Source organism: Lissotriton helveticus, chromosome 8 (assembly GCF_964261635.1).
Source record: "Lissotriton helveticus chromosome 8, aLisHel1.1, whole genome shotgun sequence".
Lineage (NCBI taxonomy): Eukaryota > Metazoa > Chordata > Amphibia > Caudata > Salamandridae > Lissotriton > Lissotriton helveticus.
Window position 1 is genome coordinate 845,471,960 of NC_136069.1, and position 16,337 is coordinate 845,488,296.

At 43.4% G+C, this 16,337-nt stretch overlaps 1 protein-coding gene across 2 annotated transcripts in view; it reads right to left on the minus strand.

The window, feature by feature from the left end:
* TUBGCP3 (tubulin gamma complex component 3) overlaps positions 1–16,337 on the minus strand; it is a 392,150-nt gene that overhangs the window by 125,786 nt on the left and 250,027 nt on the right. For both annotated transcript variants that reach the window (XM_078657652.1, XM_078657653.1), the window contains exon 14: positions 3,505–3,694. In XM_078657652.1, coding sequence (XP_078513778.1) covers positions 3,505–3,694 — 190 coding nt within the window. The remainder of the gene's footprint in view (positions 1–3,504; positions 3,695–16,337) is intronic.

The following is a 16,337-nucleotide window of genomic DNA, read 5'->3' on the forward strand; positions in this document are numbered from 1 at the left end:
CCGCTTCCTCACGGTCCTCGACGCCGAGGATCCCCTCGACGTCGAACTGGTCGACGGCGACCGGCGGTGTCGCTTCGACGGCGAGCGCCGGTGTCTTAGTCGACGGCGATGCCTCGACTTCGACGACGCAGTCGGCGGTGGCTTAGACGGCGGCCTAGCCAGGCCTCTCGACGTCGATCTCCCACGCTGTCTCGACCCGGAGCCCCGGGGAGAAGGGGAACACACCGTTGTCATCCCTCTCGACGTCGCCGTCGATGCTATCGACGGAGACCGGGACCTTTTGCTGGTCTTCCTGCCTCTGGGGAACCCCCCAGAGGCCTCAGCAGGGGCAGAGGGAGCCTTCCCAGCCTGCCCAGACCCACCTGCAGCCTGCAGTCGTCTCTCTTCCAGGCCTTGGAGCCTAATCTTCTGCCTTTCCCTCAGGGTCCTTGTAGAAAAGGCCTGGCAGATGTCACAATCTTCAGGGACATGTTCATCAGGAAGGCAAAGAATGCAGACGTCGTGTGGATCAGTCTTGGCCTTCTTCCTTCCACATGCTGGGCACTTGTCGAATAAAGCAGGCATTTTAGATCCCTAAAAGCCTGAACAAACACACAGTAGTGAAAAGGAAACACCAAGAATCAAATGAGAACACTTTTCAATCCAAAAAGGGCAAAAAATATCCAATAAACCCTTGAAAAAGGGAGAGCTCAATGCACAGGGTCCTGTAAGCAGGAGCCGGAAAAAAACTGAAAGTGAGAGGGACCTGCTATGCATTCTGGGATACTGGGAGAAGTTCTGGAAAGTTCTCTTAAAGGCACAGTATCCTATTTAAGCCACATAATGGCAGCCTATGGGGCTTGTCTGTCCATGCATTCCTTTCTATCATTTCTGAGGGTGTTTGCTGTTAAAGCAAGGGAAATCTGGACAGGCTTTGCTGTTTGTGGATTTTTGGTGGAATTTTCTAGTTGAAGTACTGGACAGTGTAGCCTGTGAATATAGGCTGCATTATTTGTCTTTAAATTTTCTCTTAAGTGTCTTTGCAGTTCTGCAATTTTCTGACAACTTAAGAGATTATTTTTGATTGCCGGGGTCCACGCACATGGGCGGGACTATTCACTAGATTATGACTATACACAGAGATCCCCTGCTACAGAAAGATAAGTATTGGGCGGGCTGTAAGATCCTTTTAATATTTTTTGCTCTGTGCAAGCGAACCAAAAATAATGGGCCTATAAAGGGTCAGGGTAGGCACACTCAGATCGTCAGGTCAGGTTTGGGGAACCCTCAAATCGAGCCCTTAGTTTAAATTGAAATACAAAGGCAAAAAATGTGCAGGATTCATGAGCCTGAATTTCGACTTGTGAATCCCTGAAAACCTAAAATGGGAGCCGGGGACCACAGTACGAGGGCTGGTATCATGGCCCCAAACAGCGATTTTTGGTGTCGAAGCAGTAGGTGTTAGAGAATAAATATACCATAAACAAAAATCAATGAAATTCACACAAAAAAACCCACAAAACTGAATATGGTTTATGGCTCAAAAACGTAAAACTACAGAAATTTGCCAGTTATGGTCATCAATACGTACAACACATGGCATAACTCACACCACATGCCATGCTCATAACATCAATTTGCCAATTGCAAGAAACACAAAAACAGCTTCCAAGACAACATGGCAGGCGCTGATAACTAGAACGCTTCAATTTCAGCAGTTTTAAGTGTTTGAGCCAAAACTCAGAAAATAGAATTCAAAACCAAACATAACGTTTTGACCTCAAAAATACAAACCAACGGGGTCCTCATCGAGACAAGGGACAGGGACAATTTGAAGTAGAAACCCATGAGCGAAAACAGAACTTACAGTCAAAACGCTGCTATGTATGTTGCTACGGGAATAACTAAAAAGATGCCTGTGTGATGTTTTCTAGTTCATCATAATGTAGTCATCTAAATCTCTTTAACAATAGGAACAATACAATAAGTTTTAAGGAGTTAAACAGACTATAAGGAAAACTATAAAGCAAAAATGTATATACTTGTTTTTAGGGGGATTACCTGGTATATAGTAGGCTTCCATTCTTACTGCTTTGTAGTCATGACCAAAGGCAAAGAAGCAAGAAACAAAAGTGAGCTAGATTAGGGACTCTCCTTGCAAACTTGCTCACGGAGGTCTGCCAGGAATAGATTCTTGGACCACTGCACTACCAGAGTTCTAGTACTTTAAGTAACATTATTAAACAGGAATAGTGTAGTGAGAAATAAAAGATGAGAACTATGCTGACCTATATGGCCAACACAACCCGCTGCCTCAGTCACCTATAATTCGTTTTGTTTCGGACTTACGCCTCAGCAGTCTATGATAGATTGAGAGAGAGAGATGTTGGAAGAGGACCTTACATCTGATGAGATAACGACAGCCTTTTGTCACCTGTGATCTGGAAAAATACCAGGTCCCAGGAAGTTTCATGGTGAATTCTATAAATAATTCATGTCCCAACTCAGTGACCCCCCGGAGGCAGCCCTGAAGGAGGCAGTCAGAATCAGGCGGTCACCTACGTGCGAAAGGCAGATATAGTGGTACTTCTAAGCTCCCAAACCAGGGCTCCTCTTACCGACCTATTTCTCTCTTAAATACCGAAGTTAAAATCAAAGCCAAGGCCTTGACGGACCGATTACTTAGGGTGGTAACTTCATTGATCCATCTTGATCAGCCTGGCTTCCTGCCCTGAAGTTCCATTAGGCATCACATTAGAAAATGGTACAATGCATTAGCTCTGGCTGACAGACTGGGTGGTCCTGCTACGATACTACTAGCGGATACAGAAAGTTATTTGATTCGTCTCTCACTGACATTGGGCAGACGTTTCCTGCAAAAACTACAGGAATGGTTAAGGGAGACTGGCACTGTACCTTCGGGAGAGGAAGAATTATCCCTCTGAAGGGCATGCTCCACCAAAAGGGGAATGATTCTGCAAATAATTGCGGCTCAAAAACGTACATTATTCATAAAAATATATATTTTTTTTAACGTACATTATTGACAGAGCAGCAAGCTGAATGCAAGTTGGTGCCTGGTGTTACGGTCTCATGGCGGACAAAATAATAAAATAGAGAATCTGGAAAAACACAATTTTTCGAAATCAATCTAAAAAGAAATGGCACTCTAATGCAGCGCTTCAAAAATAAGACATTAATAACTGTTAACATATGGGATAAGAATATGTATTAGAGACTAGTTTGAGCCAAAATGAAATGGATTTCAAAAAGTAATACCAAATCTTGAATTATAAATTTGACAAAGCAATGACTGTTTATTTAAGAAAAAACTAGAACCGTTAAATGTTCTAGAAAACGACAAAACAAAAATCAAATCTGGGTTTTGTTTACATCATAAAAATGTCTTACCCACAGCCCTAATTTCAATACTGATTTAGCAGTTTAGCTGAAAAGTAAAGAAAAAAAAGCAGGTTGTTCCAGCTCTACTCGTTAAAAATAACGTACAATTTAAGGTTTCCTTACTTGAGCAGGTCCATTAAGTGCCGTATGAAATCTCCTTGACCCAAAAGTAAATACCGCCTCATGGCTTGCATGTGCTCGAGCAAATTGTAGTTCTTGTTAATAACATCCAAAAGATATTTGCTGGTCTCAAAATAGGCAGCATCAATTTTGCCTTGAAAAGCATTTTCTAAATCGGTCAACAAGTCTGCCGCTGAAAAATAGACACAAATACATATTAAGAGGCCATTTTTGGGAGCAGAAAAAAGTATTCATCAATTACGTGTAACAGAGTTGGGATGTAACAATATTAAATAGGCAAACAAATTTGCAGTGAAAGATTTTAGCAAGCAAGCAAATAAATAGCTAAGCCGACTTCTGAGTGACACCCCCATCCCCTTTTATTACCCCCAAAAAACAGGACTGCAGTTGAACATCTCAAATCTGGTTTAACAGAAGCAGGAGTTCTGGAATTTCTTCTGCAACATATCTCTCACGTTAGCAGCTGTTCAGCAGTGGCATGTTTAGCAAAAGGGGTAGGAATGCATATATTCCCAGGGAAAGGGGCAAGAGGAAGTCATAAACATCCCCAATGGCTGTTGGCACCCGTTTTACACATTACAGCCTCTTGGTTAAGAAACGAAGGTATTAATGTGCAAATTAGATGTGGAAATTCACCTTACAATCACAACACCATAGTTTTAAGGTGAAGTTAGTGAAGGGATTTTTCTACATTGAAAGGATCTTCATATAAAGAAAAAGTATATATATAGGCAAGAAGGAGTAGGAATGAAAATAAAATAAGAGGTTTGCGGATATCTTGTCCTTGCGATTTTGTGAACGGCTAAATTCATTACAAATCTTAACAGAAATGTACAATACAATTATTTCCCTTCTTGTGAATCCGGTACAAAGCCTATATTCGCGACAACAGACTTAAAAGCATATTTGCAGATGCACACATTATTACATTGTTATTGTATTTTTTAGACTAATAATAAGAACAAGCATTTACAATGCAATGGTCTCGGCAATATTATTGGTAGAGCTATTGGTATTGCTCATTTTTTTTTAATTTTTGTATCCCTAAATAAATGGCATTATTTCTATTGGCATTAGTTTTTTTTTTGCATATGTGATTCATATTGCATCAGCAGAGAGAGAGTGAGGTAGTGAGAGAGAGAGTGAGGTAGATAGAGTGAGGTAGTGAGATAGAGAGAGTGAGGTAGTGAAAGAGTGAGGTAGTGAGGGAGAGGGATGTCGCCCCTTCATGAGACCCCCCCCCTGTGATGTTTTTACTGGACACCCCGTGGCCCAGCCAACAGCAGACTAAAACACTAACACACACACAAAACCACCAACTGCTAAAATTCTTGTCAGAATAATGCAAGCACCTGCATAAACACCAAGGGGGTGTGGCGCCAGAAAGAAACGTGAGGGAAATTTAAAAAAGAGGAAATCGAGCGGGCAGTGAAACATGAAACGGCAGAGAAGAATGATGCTGCGATTGTTTCTTAACGGGCCATGTTAATTAGTTAGACCTGAGATGCTGGGCGCAAAGGGTCAATCAAGCTCGCAGGACTGAGGCCACAGTTTCACTTAAAAACATGCCGTAGGTTTGCCAAGGGCTGTATGGGCGCTCGCTCCGCGCACTTCTGCTCTGTAGCAGTGGGGTAAAAAAAAAAAAAAAAAAAGTCAGAAAATTGACTTAATGTTTCCAGCGCCTCCGCAAAACCTTAATACATAATCCGTGATTTTTGCACTGCCAATGTTCAGAATATGCAACTCTTCCAGGGCTGCCAGACTGTTATTGGCAAGTTACTATCAACACTTACACTACATGGCAGAAGATTCAACCTGTATTTCCGGTATAGGGGAAGAGGGCGTGTGCAGAGGTGTACTGGTGCGCTGTGTAATCTCTGGACATTTCAGGTCCCAGTGATCGCTATGCAGCGCCGGCCTGCAGTGACCCCCTGCTGACTCACGGCCCACGGACACTGCCGCAGCCCTACAGTACAGCAGAGGCACTGGGATATTGGGAAATATAGTACAACTGCTCAGGCCCGGTTCTAGCGGGTGGGCCAGGCCCACCCAAAGATGAGCCTGGCCCATCCAAACAGAAGTCTTGGCCCTCAGCAGTGAGGGCTGGAAGGCAAGCGTTTGACGCACAGGTCGTGTGTGTCAGCCCAGGCCGAGGGGGCCTCCCGGGCGCTCACAGACAGTTTTAGAGATGATCGCAGCCCCGCACCGAGTACTTCACAGGTCTTCAAAGACCATTTACATGTTAACGAGGCTTTGTTCATTTTTTCACTCCTTCATCTTTGCATGACGAAAGGCGACAAATCCTTTTTCTTTGACAACGGTCACCTTTGGTAACCTTTGCCTACTGTCCTGCTGCTTTGATATTTCCTTTTCTATGCTGTGCTGGAGAAAATAAGTTTGTTTATTCCTAGTCACCTTTCCTAACCCCTGCAGCAGTTTATCACATTAGGCTGTGACACAAAGTTTGACTAATGGAGTAGGTAAGAGAACGTGTTACTAAATGTTTTTCTTTTTAAAATCTGCAGGACACATACTTCCAGCGTACTTCATTTAAACACGTTTTATCATTATCATGGCCAATGCAGGACAACAATAAGACAATCCAAAATGCCCAGAAAATGTTGGTGATGAATGATCCTGTTGGAGAGCAGTAATTAGTCTGTTAGTAGTTTTTAAATGCAGATGAACTGTATTTTATGTGGATAGCTCAGTGGGTTCCTGCCTTTGTCACAGAGATCCTTGTGTTATTTGCAGTTCAGAAGTTACAATCCTAACATAGGACAGTGACCAATGAACTGTTACCAAAGAGCTGCATATAAACATAAATGGTATAGTTAGAACTTTGCTTTTTTTGTGTTTTGTGATATAGTTAGAACTTCCTCAGTCTTTCATTATTTTAATGTTGCTAAAATGAGTATGTTTGGGCAGATATACATTTTTATCAGTAAAGCTGACCCCCATGGAATACTCTTTAAATCCTACGTTTGTGTTTCCCCAGACCAAGCCCTCTTAAAATATACTGCCCACCAGTATGGATGACATGCGATTCATACACCTTGTAATCCTCCTATTGGCTTATATGGTATTCCCTATAGGCTGATTTACATACTTGTATGATTCATTGTCTCTGTATAATGTGTATGTGGTGTAAAGTACTGTGACACCCTACACTGATATGAGTAGCGCTATACAACAAATGAAATACATATGAGAGAGGTGCTATGTAAAGATGAGGGTGGAGGGTGGCAGTAAGAGAATCCGAAGAGGAGGTAGTGGGAGGGGCTACGGAGCGATGAGGGGCTACGGAGCGATGAGGGGCACCGGAGGAGGGTGGCAGGAGGGAGCCTGGGGAGGAGGTCATGAGGGGGGCTGCAGACAGATGAGGGGCACTGATGGAGAGTGGTAGTGAGGAAAATCCAAGGAAGAGGTCATGGGGTGGAGGGAGGAGCTAGGGAGAGATGAGGGGCACTGTTGGAGGGTGGCAGTGAGGGAATCCGAGGAAGAGGTCATGGGGTAGAGGAAGGAGCTAGGGAGAAATGAGGGGCACTGATGGAGGGTGGTAGTGAGGGAGTCTGAGGAGGAGGTCATGAGGGGCAGGGGTTACAGCGTGATGAGGGGCACTGGTGGAGGGTGGCACTGAGGTAATCCGAAGAGGAGGTAGTGGGAGAGGCTATGGAGCGAAGAGGGGCACTGTTGGAGGGTGGCAGTGAGGGAATCCGAGGAAGAGGGGCTATGGGGTGATGAGGGGCACTTGTGGCGTTTGGCAGTGAGGGACTACATGGAAGAGGTCAATTGGGGGCTATGGAGGGATGAGGGGCACTGGTGGAGGGTGGCAAAAAGGAAATCCGATGAGGAGGTCAATAGGGGGGGTTATGGAGAGATGAGGGCCACTGGTGTAGGGTGGTAGTGAGGGAGTCCGATGAGTTCAATAGGGGGGGCGCTACAGAGAGAAAAGGGGCATTGGTGGAGGGTGGCAGTGAGGGAATTTGAGGAAGAGGTCAATAGGGGGGGCATGGAGGGATGAGGGGCACCGTTGGAAGGTGGTAGTAAAGGTATTTACGGAGAAAGAGGTTATCGGTGCGGTACCAAAAAAGACTTTCGCATCAGCGCTGAGCCGGCCCTGTCATGGCTTTTCTGTTTTTGTTTATTTAATTAGCAGTCCGGTCATGAGGACTACTGTGGGACATACTTTAAAGTACCTACTAATTATATTTACTGCTATATTCAATGTTTTAAGTATGAATGTGATTTTACTAATGTTTTTACCGGGAAAAATTAAAGTGGAGCCCGATGGTGCCTGATATGGGGCTGGGGCCCAAGGTCAGCTGTGAAATAAGGTGCACTGGAGAGGAGTAGTGGATAATCAAGCCTGTAAGGGAGTGCGTTGCAGAGGCTGGGGTCAGGTGGCGGTTGTAATGAAGAGGGATTCTCCCTGAAGGCTCGCACAGAGGGAGCCCGAGGGATGTCACTTGCCTGATACCAGGGCCGGACTGGCCATAGCGGGCACCGGGCAATCCCCCGGTGCGCCGCACGGATGGGGGCTGGATTTGTGCCCCCGGAGGCCGATTTTGGTACAGGGCCGATTTTGCTGCAAAATCGGCCCTGTACCAAAATTGGTCGAAAACCGGCCCTGGGAAACTGCTCGGCGGCACCTCTAAACCCCCCCCCCCCCGATTGGGGAGGGGGTGGGGGGGCGGCCGAGCACTTTGCCAGGGCCGGTTGTGGTTCCCAGTCCGGCCCTGCCTGATACTCCCAACTCAGAAACCTCCTCTTCCCATCAAAGGAACATTACATGGAAAAAACACATTTTGATAGTGATAACATTTAAAAGAGATTTAGAAAAGAGTCAGTTTAACTGGGGCTTGTAAGACTAAGAAGAGATAAAGGAGGGCCCTGAAGCAGGTCTGCCTAGACATATATGCGACAAATCAAGCCCGCAGTGGCCCACCGAAATGCACCCTTGGCCCACCCAAATAAAAATTCCTGGAGCCGGGCCTGCAACTGCTTATCAAATCAGGAGCTAAACTGCGGACCCCGCGTTCCAACTCGAAAGAGTTCAGTCAATGAACTAATGCCTGCAGTTCTATAATTCGGCATCTGTAGGCCGGCCCAGATGAACCAACCCAGCTTGACTCAGAGCGGTTACAGGAAGACTTGGGAAATAGCACACGGGAGAGAGTTTAAAGAAGTTACTGTATTTTTGTACTGCACTTGGTAATTATTCAGACAGATGTGCATGAATCAGTTGCACTGACTTCACATCTGAGAACAAGTATCCCAAGCCCGGTGAACACGTCGCTGGTCTTCGCTGCTGCTTTCCTTGATGATTGTTTCCTTTTCCACACTATCAATATACTCTCCCCAACACAAGCTCTAATCTTGTGAGCTGCAGCCACTGCTTTATTTTCGAGAAACGAGTTGTCCCTTTCCTCCGCAGCGACTAACTTCTAGTACTGCTCCTATTGTAGCGCCGGCTAGAACGAACCTTCTACGTGTCTGAGCTGCGTAGAGGTGTTCATCTGGGGACTGACCGACAATTTAGAAAGCGCCAAGAGGCCCGGCCAGCTCGTAAGAACTCACTCCTTAGCCAAGCAGACCGGTCTTCATTTTCTTCTTAAGGAGAGATAGGAGGCAAAGATGAGAAGGAGACTTTCGCACCATCAATCGGGCCCTCGCCCTACTCCAGGAAGTGACGGTTTATTCAGGGATGTAAACTGGAAGACAAATAACCTGGGCCATTGGGATTATGAGGGAGGGGAGCACCAAATTATGCGGAACCTGGGTTGACCAAATTATGTGGCAAATAAAGGAAAATTACGCAGCATAATGTAGCACATTTTTTGATAGTTTGACGTCATTATTATTTACATTTTTATATGGTAATACAGTTTGGGCAAATATTTCACCTCATTAGTACCACTGCGCGCAAACACATGTGGCCACTTTTTATTAACTTTGGATCCGTTTAAGCTAAAAACATTGTTTGTTAAAAACCTGCAGATTATGCGGCAAATCCATAATTATACGAAATAAACCCCGGCACAGAATCGCATAAATTACGGTGGGCCTGCAAATAACCCAATTTAAAACGAATACCGGCAGCCAATGCAACAACGCCCCATGGGCTGCTGACACGACCTTTACCTCCCACAACTGCGTTTTGTGCTCTTGGGCGCAGACATTTAAAGCAATTTGAAGTAAAGAATGATGAAACCGATTTAACTGCTCTGATTTTAAGCGCCCAGTTTATTTTTTCAGTAAAACGAAGGAGGATAGGTTTGCAATCAAACTGATAACGGCTCCGTGGCAATTAGTTGACGGGGTGGGGACGTTGCTTGCAGTTAAATACATTTCTCACTTTCTTCATTAACTACAGCTCACGAAGAAAGGGCAGCAAGTGAAGGGATTTTCTTTTTACAGCATATTTCAGCTACCTAAGATTTTATTACAACATCAGAAGCTACCATTATCCATGCATTAGCCCATTAATGTCATCTCTCTGCAGCACAACATGTAAAGATCCAACATGCAACTAAGAGCGCTCTCGGTCCATTATATCGAGTCATATTTCTGTACGATCGTGTGATATATCTGCCGATATATTACTATTGAAATAGCCCGATCATGCTCTCTTGCTTTTAATTTCTTCCGTTTCTCCTCTAGTGGTATGTAGTGCTAAATAGCAATTTAAAAAAATGAACAAAATGTGATTTTAATTACACTTCTGATGCAAAGGCCTCTTTAGACCCCCCCTCCCCCCCAGCTTGCGTTTTCATCCAGTTTAAAACACTACAGCGGTACTATCTGTTCTACGATGGTTCAATCTGTGCAGTTATGTTCAGAAATCTCAAGCCTCCCTGCACAACACAACTGAAGGCAGGCTCATCTCTGGCCATCCCCACATGGCACACTCACGAGCCACCAGACCTGGAAAGCAAGTTGTGGTCACAATAAATCGTGGCATTAAGACTCTATTAGTGGCAACTTATCTCTCAAACGTCAGTGTTAGACGGGATGGACTCGTTGAGGAAGGTGATACCACAAAACTCAAAATGTTAATTGACTGTAGGATGATGGGAGGGGGGCGGTTGACACGAAGGGTAAATCACTTGAAGCCTGATGGATATCTAATAACTTCAAGGGGTGAATGTACACCCACCTGTCGGTCGGCGCCTCAGTCGGCTCTCCCTGTCGCCCTTCGGCGAAATCCAGGGCTCTCTTGGTGTCCTTCTTTTGGAAGAACTTTAGGGAGAGGCAGCTCTTCTTGGCGGGGCTTCCACTCTTGGCAAGGGGAGGCGCACTGCTGGCATCGTTGGGGGACACCACTCCAGGCATGATGTTTCAAAGGAACACAGAGGTCACAAGCCAGATATGAACGATCGGGGCGGCTCAGAGGCCGCAGGTGGCGGCGCGCAGGCGGGCAGTGCGAACTACCATTTCACGGGCTAGCTCAGTCTCCCGGGGGTGTCAGCATTCGCACAACTACCTCTTTTCTTTAGAGAAGTGTTTAACAAACACACAGATTACGAATCCAGAGAAGTTTAACAGAGTTCCATAAACAAGGGTTCAGGAGTTCACTAAATTCGAAGCAGGTCCCAAAACTGCCGCTCTCCTCAGTACCCGCCAATTTCGGTTTCTCGAAAGGGATGTGTAGACATAAAAGAAGGACCAACAGGCAGTAATGTTCCAGTCCATTTCTGTATACTTCAGAGTGCACCCAAAAGCTTTCGTGGAATAGTAATGTATGAATTCAAAAATTGGATACATTGAACTGCAATGAAGAACGTTTTTATTTAATGCCCACACAAAGTTGAAAATAGTCAATATTTTAATATAGAACTAGCTGACTATTACTCTTTGTAAAACTAACACATTTAAATAAGAAGTGCTGTGTTTTTAAGGAAATGAAACAGCACTTGTATTCATTCAAATGGAATCACGGCTAAACGTTTTTCACTTTTGACATCTGGTGTAAGATGGATAATATCGAAATTCATAGCCCCTTCTAGAATGTTTTCCTTTCCCAGATATCTTATCTCAGATCTATCCTATATCTCACAACTGAAAGATCATCTTGTTGAGTTCATCTACATTAATAAGAACTCGGCCTCGTGTTATGTAGTATGGGATGCCTGTAAGGCAAGTATAAGGGGCTTTACACAGGCTTATGTGCTTAGACAAAATGCTGAACTCAAGCAGCACTGAGCTTTGGTGACATCACAAATAACTAACCAAGAAGAGCAACTGGCCCTAGCACTTCTACATAACCGGCCAACTGCTACGGATATTAATCTTAAACCTAATGCATTAAAAAACGAGGCCAAGAAAAGCTTCTATCAGAGACATAGTGCCAATATTCACAAATACAAAATAGCGCAATATGAGGGGGGGGACAAAATTGGTCGCATTTTGGCTTATAAAGTGGCTGAATCTAGAGCAGGTTCCTTAATCTCTAATATCCGGGGGTCAGATAACAACGTATATAATAAACCACAGGAAGTGCTAGAGCAATTTGCCAGCTTCCATAAAACTTTATATACCCCAGAGAATCAACCAGATCTGGATCTTATACGGGAGTATATTGATGAATATGCACCGTGCTATGATGATAGGCTAGACCTGAGCTCTCTGTCCAAGGATCTAACTATGCTAGAGTTACACCAGGCTATCAACTCCTTGCCTGTGGGTAAAGCAACAGGGGAAGATACTATTCCGCTAGAACTATATAAGGCCTGCTTACCCGAACTAGACTTGCTATTATTAGAGGTTATGCAATCAGTAGGGACGAATGGAAAAGCACCTAAATCATGGAACAGGGCAAAAATATATATTTTTTTTTAAAAAGATAAACCAGAGGAAGAGAGAGGGTCATACCGACCAATCTCACTAATAAATACAGATGCTAAATTATTTGCTAAAATTCTTGCAAACAGATTGGTACCCATTATGTCTCAACTTGTTAATATACAACAACACAGCTTTATTTCTGGGAGAGACACCACCTCACATGTAAATACGGCCATTACGGCCTTTGATGTAGCAGAGATAGAATCCACCCCACTAGGCATGATCTTATTAGATGCAGAAAAAGCATTTGATCGAGTGGGGTGGAACTATCTCTGGAGTACGTTGTCTAAAATAGGGTTTAGGGGCAAGTTTCTGAGGAGCATACAGGCGTTATACGATAACCCTGTTGCCTGCACTAGCTACAACGGTCTAAACTCCTCGGACTTTCCAATTTTGCGCGGTACCCGCCAGGGTTGCCCTCTTTCACCCCTTTTATTTGCCCTTTCGCTGGAACCTTTTTTAATGGCCCTTAACTCTCAAAATTTGATTGTCCCCTTTAGCTCTGGCTCTCAAGAGCTTAAACTAACCGCCTATGCGGATGATATTGCCATCTATACACAAGATATAAACAAGGCCCTAAAAGGGATTAAATTAGAGGCTACTAAATTTGGGAAAGTGTCTGGCTACAGGCTTAATGTACAGAAGACGCAAGTTATTGCCAATTATTCCCCCTCTACGGCTATTCCAGAGATATGCAAGGTAGTTACGTATCTTGGGGTTAAAATTACGGCCCAAATACAAGAAATAAATCACATCAACTACAATGAGCTAATCAAATCCACGGTTTTACTTTTAAAGAAATGGCATAGGCTGCCTTTGAATATCATCGGCAGAATAAACCTTATTAAAATGAAGGTATTACCTAAGTTCTTATACTTATTTCGATCTATTCCGTTGGCATTGAATAACTGTTTTTTTCAACAATTGGATGGCGCTCTAAATAGTTTTATTTGGGGTTATAAAAAAGCAAGAAGATCTTTGAAATACCTGAAAAACACTACGAACGAGGGAGGGCTTAATTTTCCAGATTTTAAGTTGTACTTTTTGTCTTCGTTTCTTTTGCGATTACGCTCCTTACTTTATAAGGAAGGAACCACATTTTTTCATCATCTCATGCTGAAGCAAGAATCAAACATGTTTTTGTTTAGGGCAAACGACCCAAATTACTTCAAGAGGGTAAGGTTCAAGACGGCTAGGGATATAATAAAGATATGGAAGAACCTATTGACATATTGCAGGACCTCATTCTTCCACCCAAAGCTTCCACTATGGGGCAATCCTGGTCTCCCGAGAGCATTTTCCGATAATACTAATAATATATTGGCTGTGAGGGGAATTAATACTCTGGCCGATTTATATGGCCCACAGGGACTCGTTGACTTTAACCTGCTTAAATCTATATATGATCTACCGGAAAATGCTAGATATAAATATATCCAGATCCATGATTTTTTAATTAACAAAAAAAAAGATTCGAAGTATTACAGACTGACATCTGGACTTGCTTATATTCCAAAAATAACAAATCACTTATTAGCGGGACCTATAAACTACTATTAAAATATAAAACAAATGATTTGCCTAAATTAATGGAAAAATGGGGGGCCCAACTCGGCTCAAATGTTACTCTAAAACAAATAGAGAACTCTTTGTCTAATATCAACAAATTAGTTAGATCGTCAAGTCTTAGGTTACACCAGTTTAGAACAACTTGTATGCTTTACTATACCCCTGCAAGAATCTCAAGGTGGTCTCCCAATTCTGATTTTACAGATCGTACTAAATGCCCTAAATGCTTAGAGGTAGCCGCCAATCTAGCCCATATGCTATTTTCTGTCCCAAGCTTAAAACCTTTTGGGAAGAGGTTCAAGATATTTGTAGAATTAAGAGGATTGTGCTCCCCACTTTTACTGCTCCCTTAATCCTGCTCGATTGTCATCTTTCTTCACCTCCACAGTCCTCCCTGGTAACCATATTAATATCTTGCGCCAAACTAAGCATTGCAAGAGCCTGGATAGCTACAGACCCACCTACCGCTTGGGACTGGTGGGCTTTAGTAATGGAAATACACTCTATGGAACTTGCCTTAGCAAACATAAGAGGTGGCAGGTCACTGGCTAAATTCGAAAGAAACTGGGGGACTCGTTTCCTAACATAACAGGATATGATCTGATTCATTACGAAATTTATTAGCTGACTGCTTGTGACGATATATAAATCTGTTTGTTCTTGATCTTCAGCTGTCTTTGATGATATTTCCTGTGTTTTTTTTTAATTACATATCTATCCAATGTATAACTTAATCTAATTATTTTTTGTTTCTCATGTTTTCAATGTCCGGGTTATATATATATGTATGTATATAATTCTTTTTTGTTTTTTCTTGTCAACCTGTTTGCAATAAAAATAGCTAAAAAAAAAAAAAAGGATAATATCGAAATTCCAACATGGCGATTAGGTGCACGTCAAACAATTTGAGACCGAACGACGTCCCCCTTAGACCTCTTTCGTGGGTGATGCGCGAGAATACCGAGCCTCTGACTCAAGGATGATTTATTTAATCAACAGACTGAACGGGACTAAAGAGAATCCGCAATACCAAAACAGTGCTTTCTATATGTAGAGCAAGTTAGGTTACGCTTGTGTGTGTGTGTGTGTGTGTGTGTGTGTTTTTTAATGAAATTAATATGGTACGTATATAAACGAAAAATGTTTGCTAATACTACATATTAAAATTGGATATGGGAAATTTAAAGGGCTTTGTCCTTTGATGCTTTTCTCTTTAATCGTATAAACTAATACTAACATAGAAAACCTGTAAAATCATAATGGCTGCCATATTACAAACACTGCCCTTGTAGCGCTTTAATTTGCCATCTTTCTGCTGCGAAGTATACGTGCAGACTTGATTCGAGAGCCTGTAGGTGCTCGGAGAGACAGCTGCAAAATGGCAGCTGCAAGCTTCCGATTTTTTCGGAATTGGGGGCGTGGTTTTGTCGTTCTGAGTGACAGACTACGTCACTGTCTAAAGAACAGCAAAACTTACGCCCCCAAATCCGAAAAAGACGGAGCCTATTCGGAGGGACAGCTCTCTCCTCTAATGGCTGGCCTCCGTTTAGGAAGCCAGCCAATGGGAGAGAGCCAAAAGCAGAGGCGGGACTAATAGTCCCACTAAGAAACATAAATTCTCGGACTTACGGTTCTGCCTTCGGCAGACCGGATATTACCTCGACCTAAAAAATGGTAGGACAAGTTTTAAGAAACCTACATTTGATTCATTGGGTCACTTTTTAGTGGCGCTGTGGAGCACCCAAAAGATGTGTCCGAACCTGGACAGACCTTTCTTCAGATTAAACATATAATCATATTTTCCTGACAATTTGTGGATGAGATTTGAAAAGAAATGGCACAAATGTGCTACTGTAATGAAGTTTCCGCACTACATTTTGTCTAAGTGACCCTGGTGAAGTCAGTGCATTGGACCCAGTGTGGCTATGCTTTTATTTTGTCTTAATAGGGTTTATGGCAACATTGGATTTTTTTCATTATTGTGCGTGCATTTAGCACGCTTTTATCATATACCAGGTGCAAAACGTTTTTTTATTAGGCAGGAATGTGGCACCTTATGAAGTTTAATTGGAATTTTGGGACTGGTGCTCAAGTAAAGAAGAATGCATGGTAGTTGGGAGACAGATGATAACATGTCATGTTCAAGTGTGCAAGCTAAATGTGGTTCACACATGGAGCTGTATCCCTTTCAGTGTCCCTGAAGATGCCTCCGTACAGTTATCCCTTGGGGTAGCTCTTGATTTTGGAGCACAACCCACGGACCCTCTCAGCGTATATCCCGAGACAGAGCCTAGAGTACCCATGAGAGATGCTTAAGTGTGTTAACGCCCTTCTTCAGTGTGAGGCTGAGGTAGAGCATGTGGTAACTAGTTCCCCGGTGAAGACCAGCAATCTACACC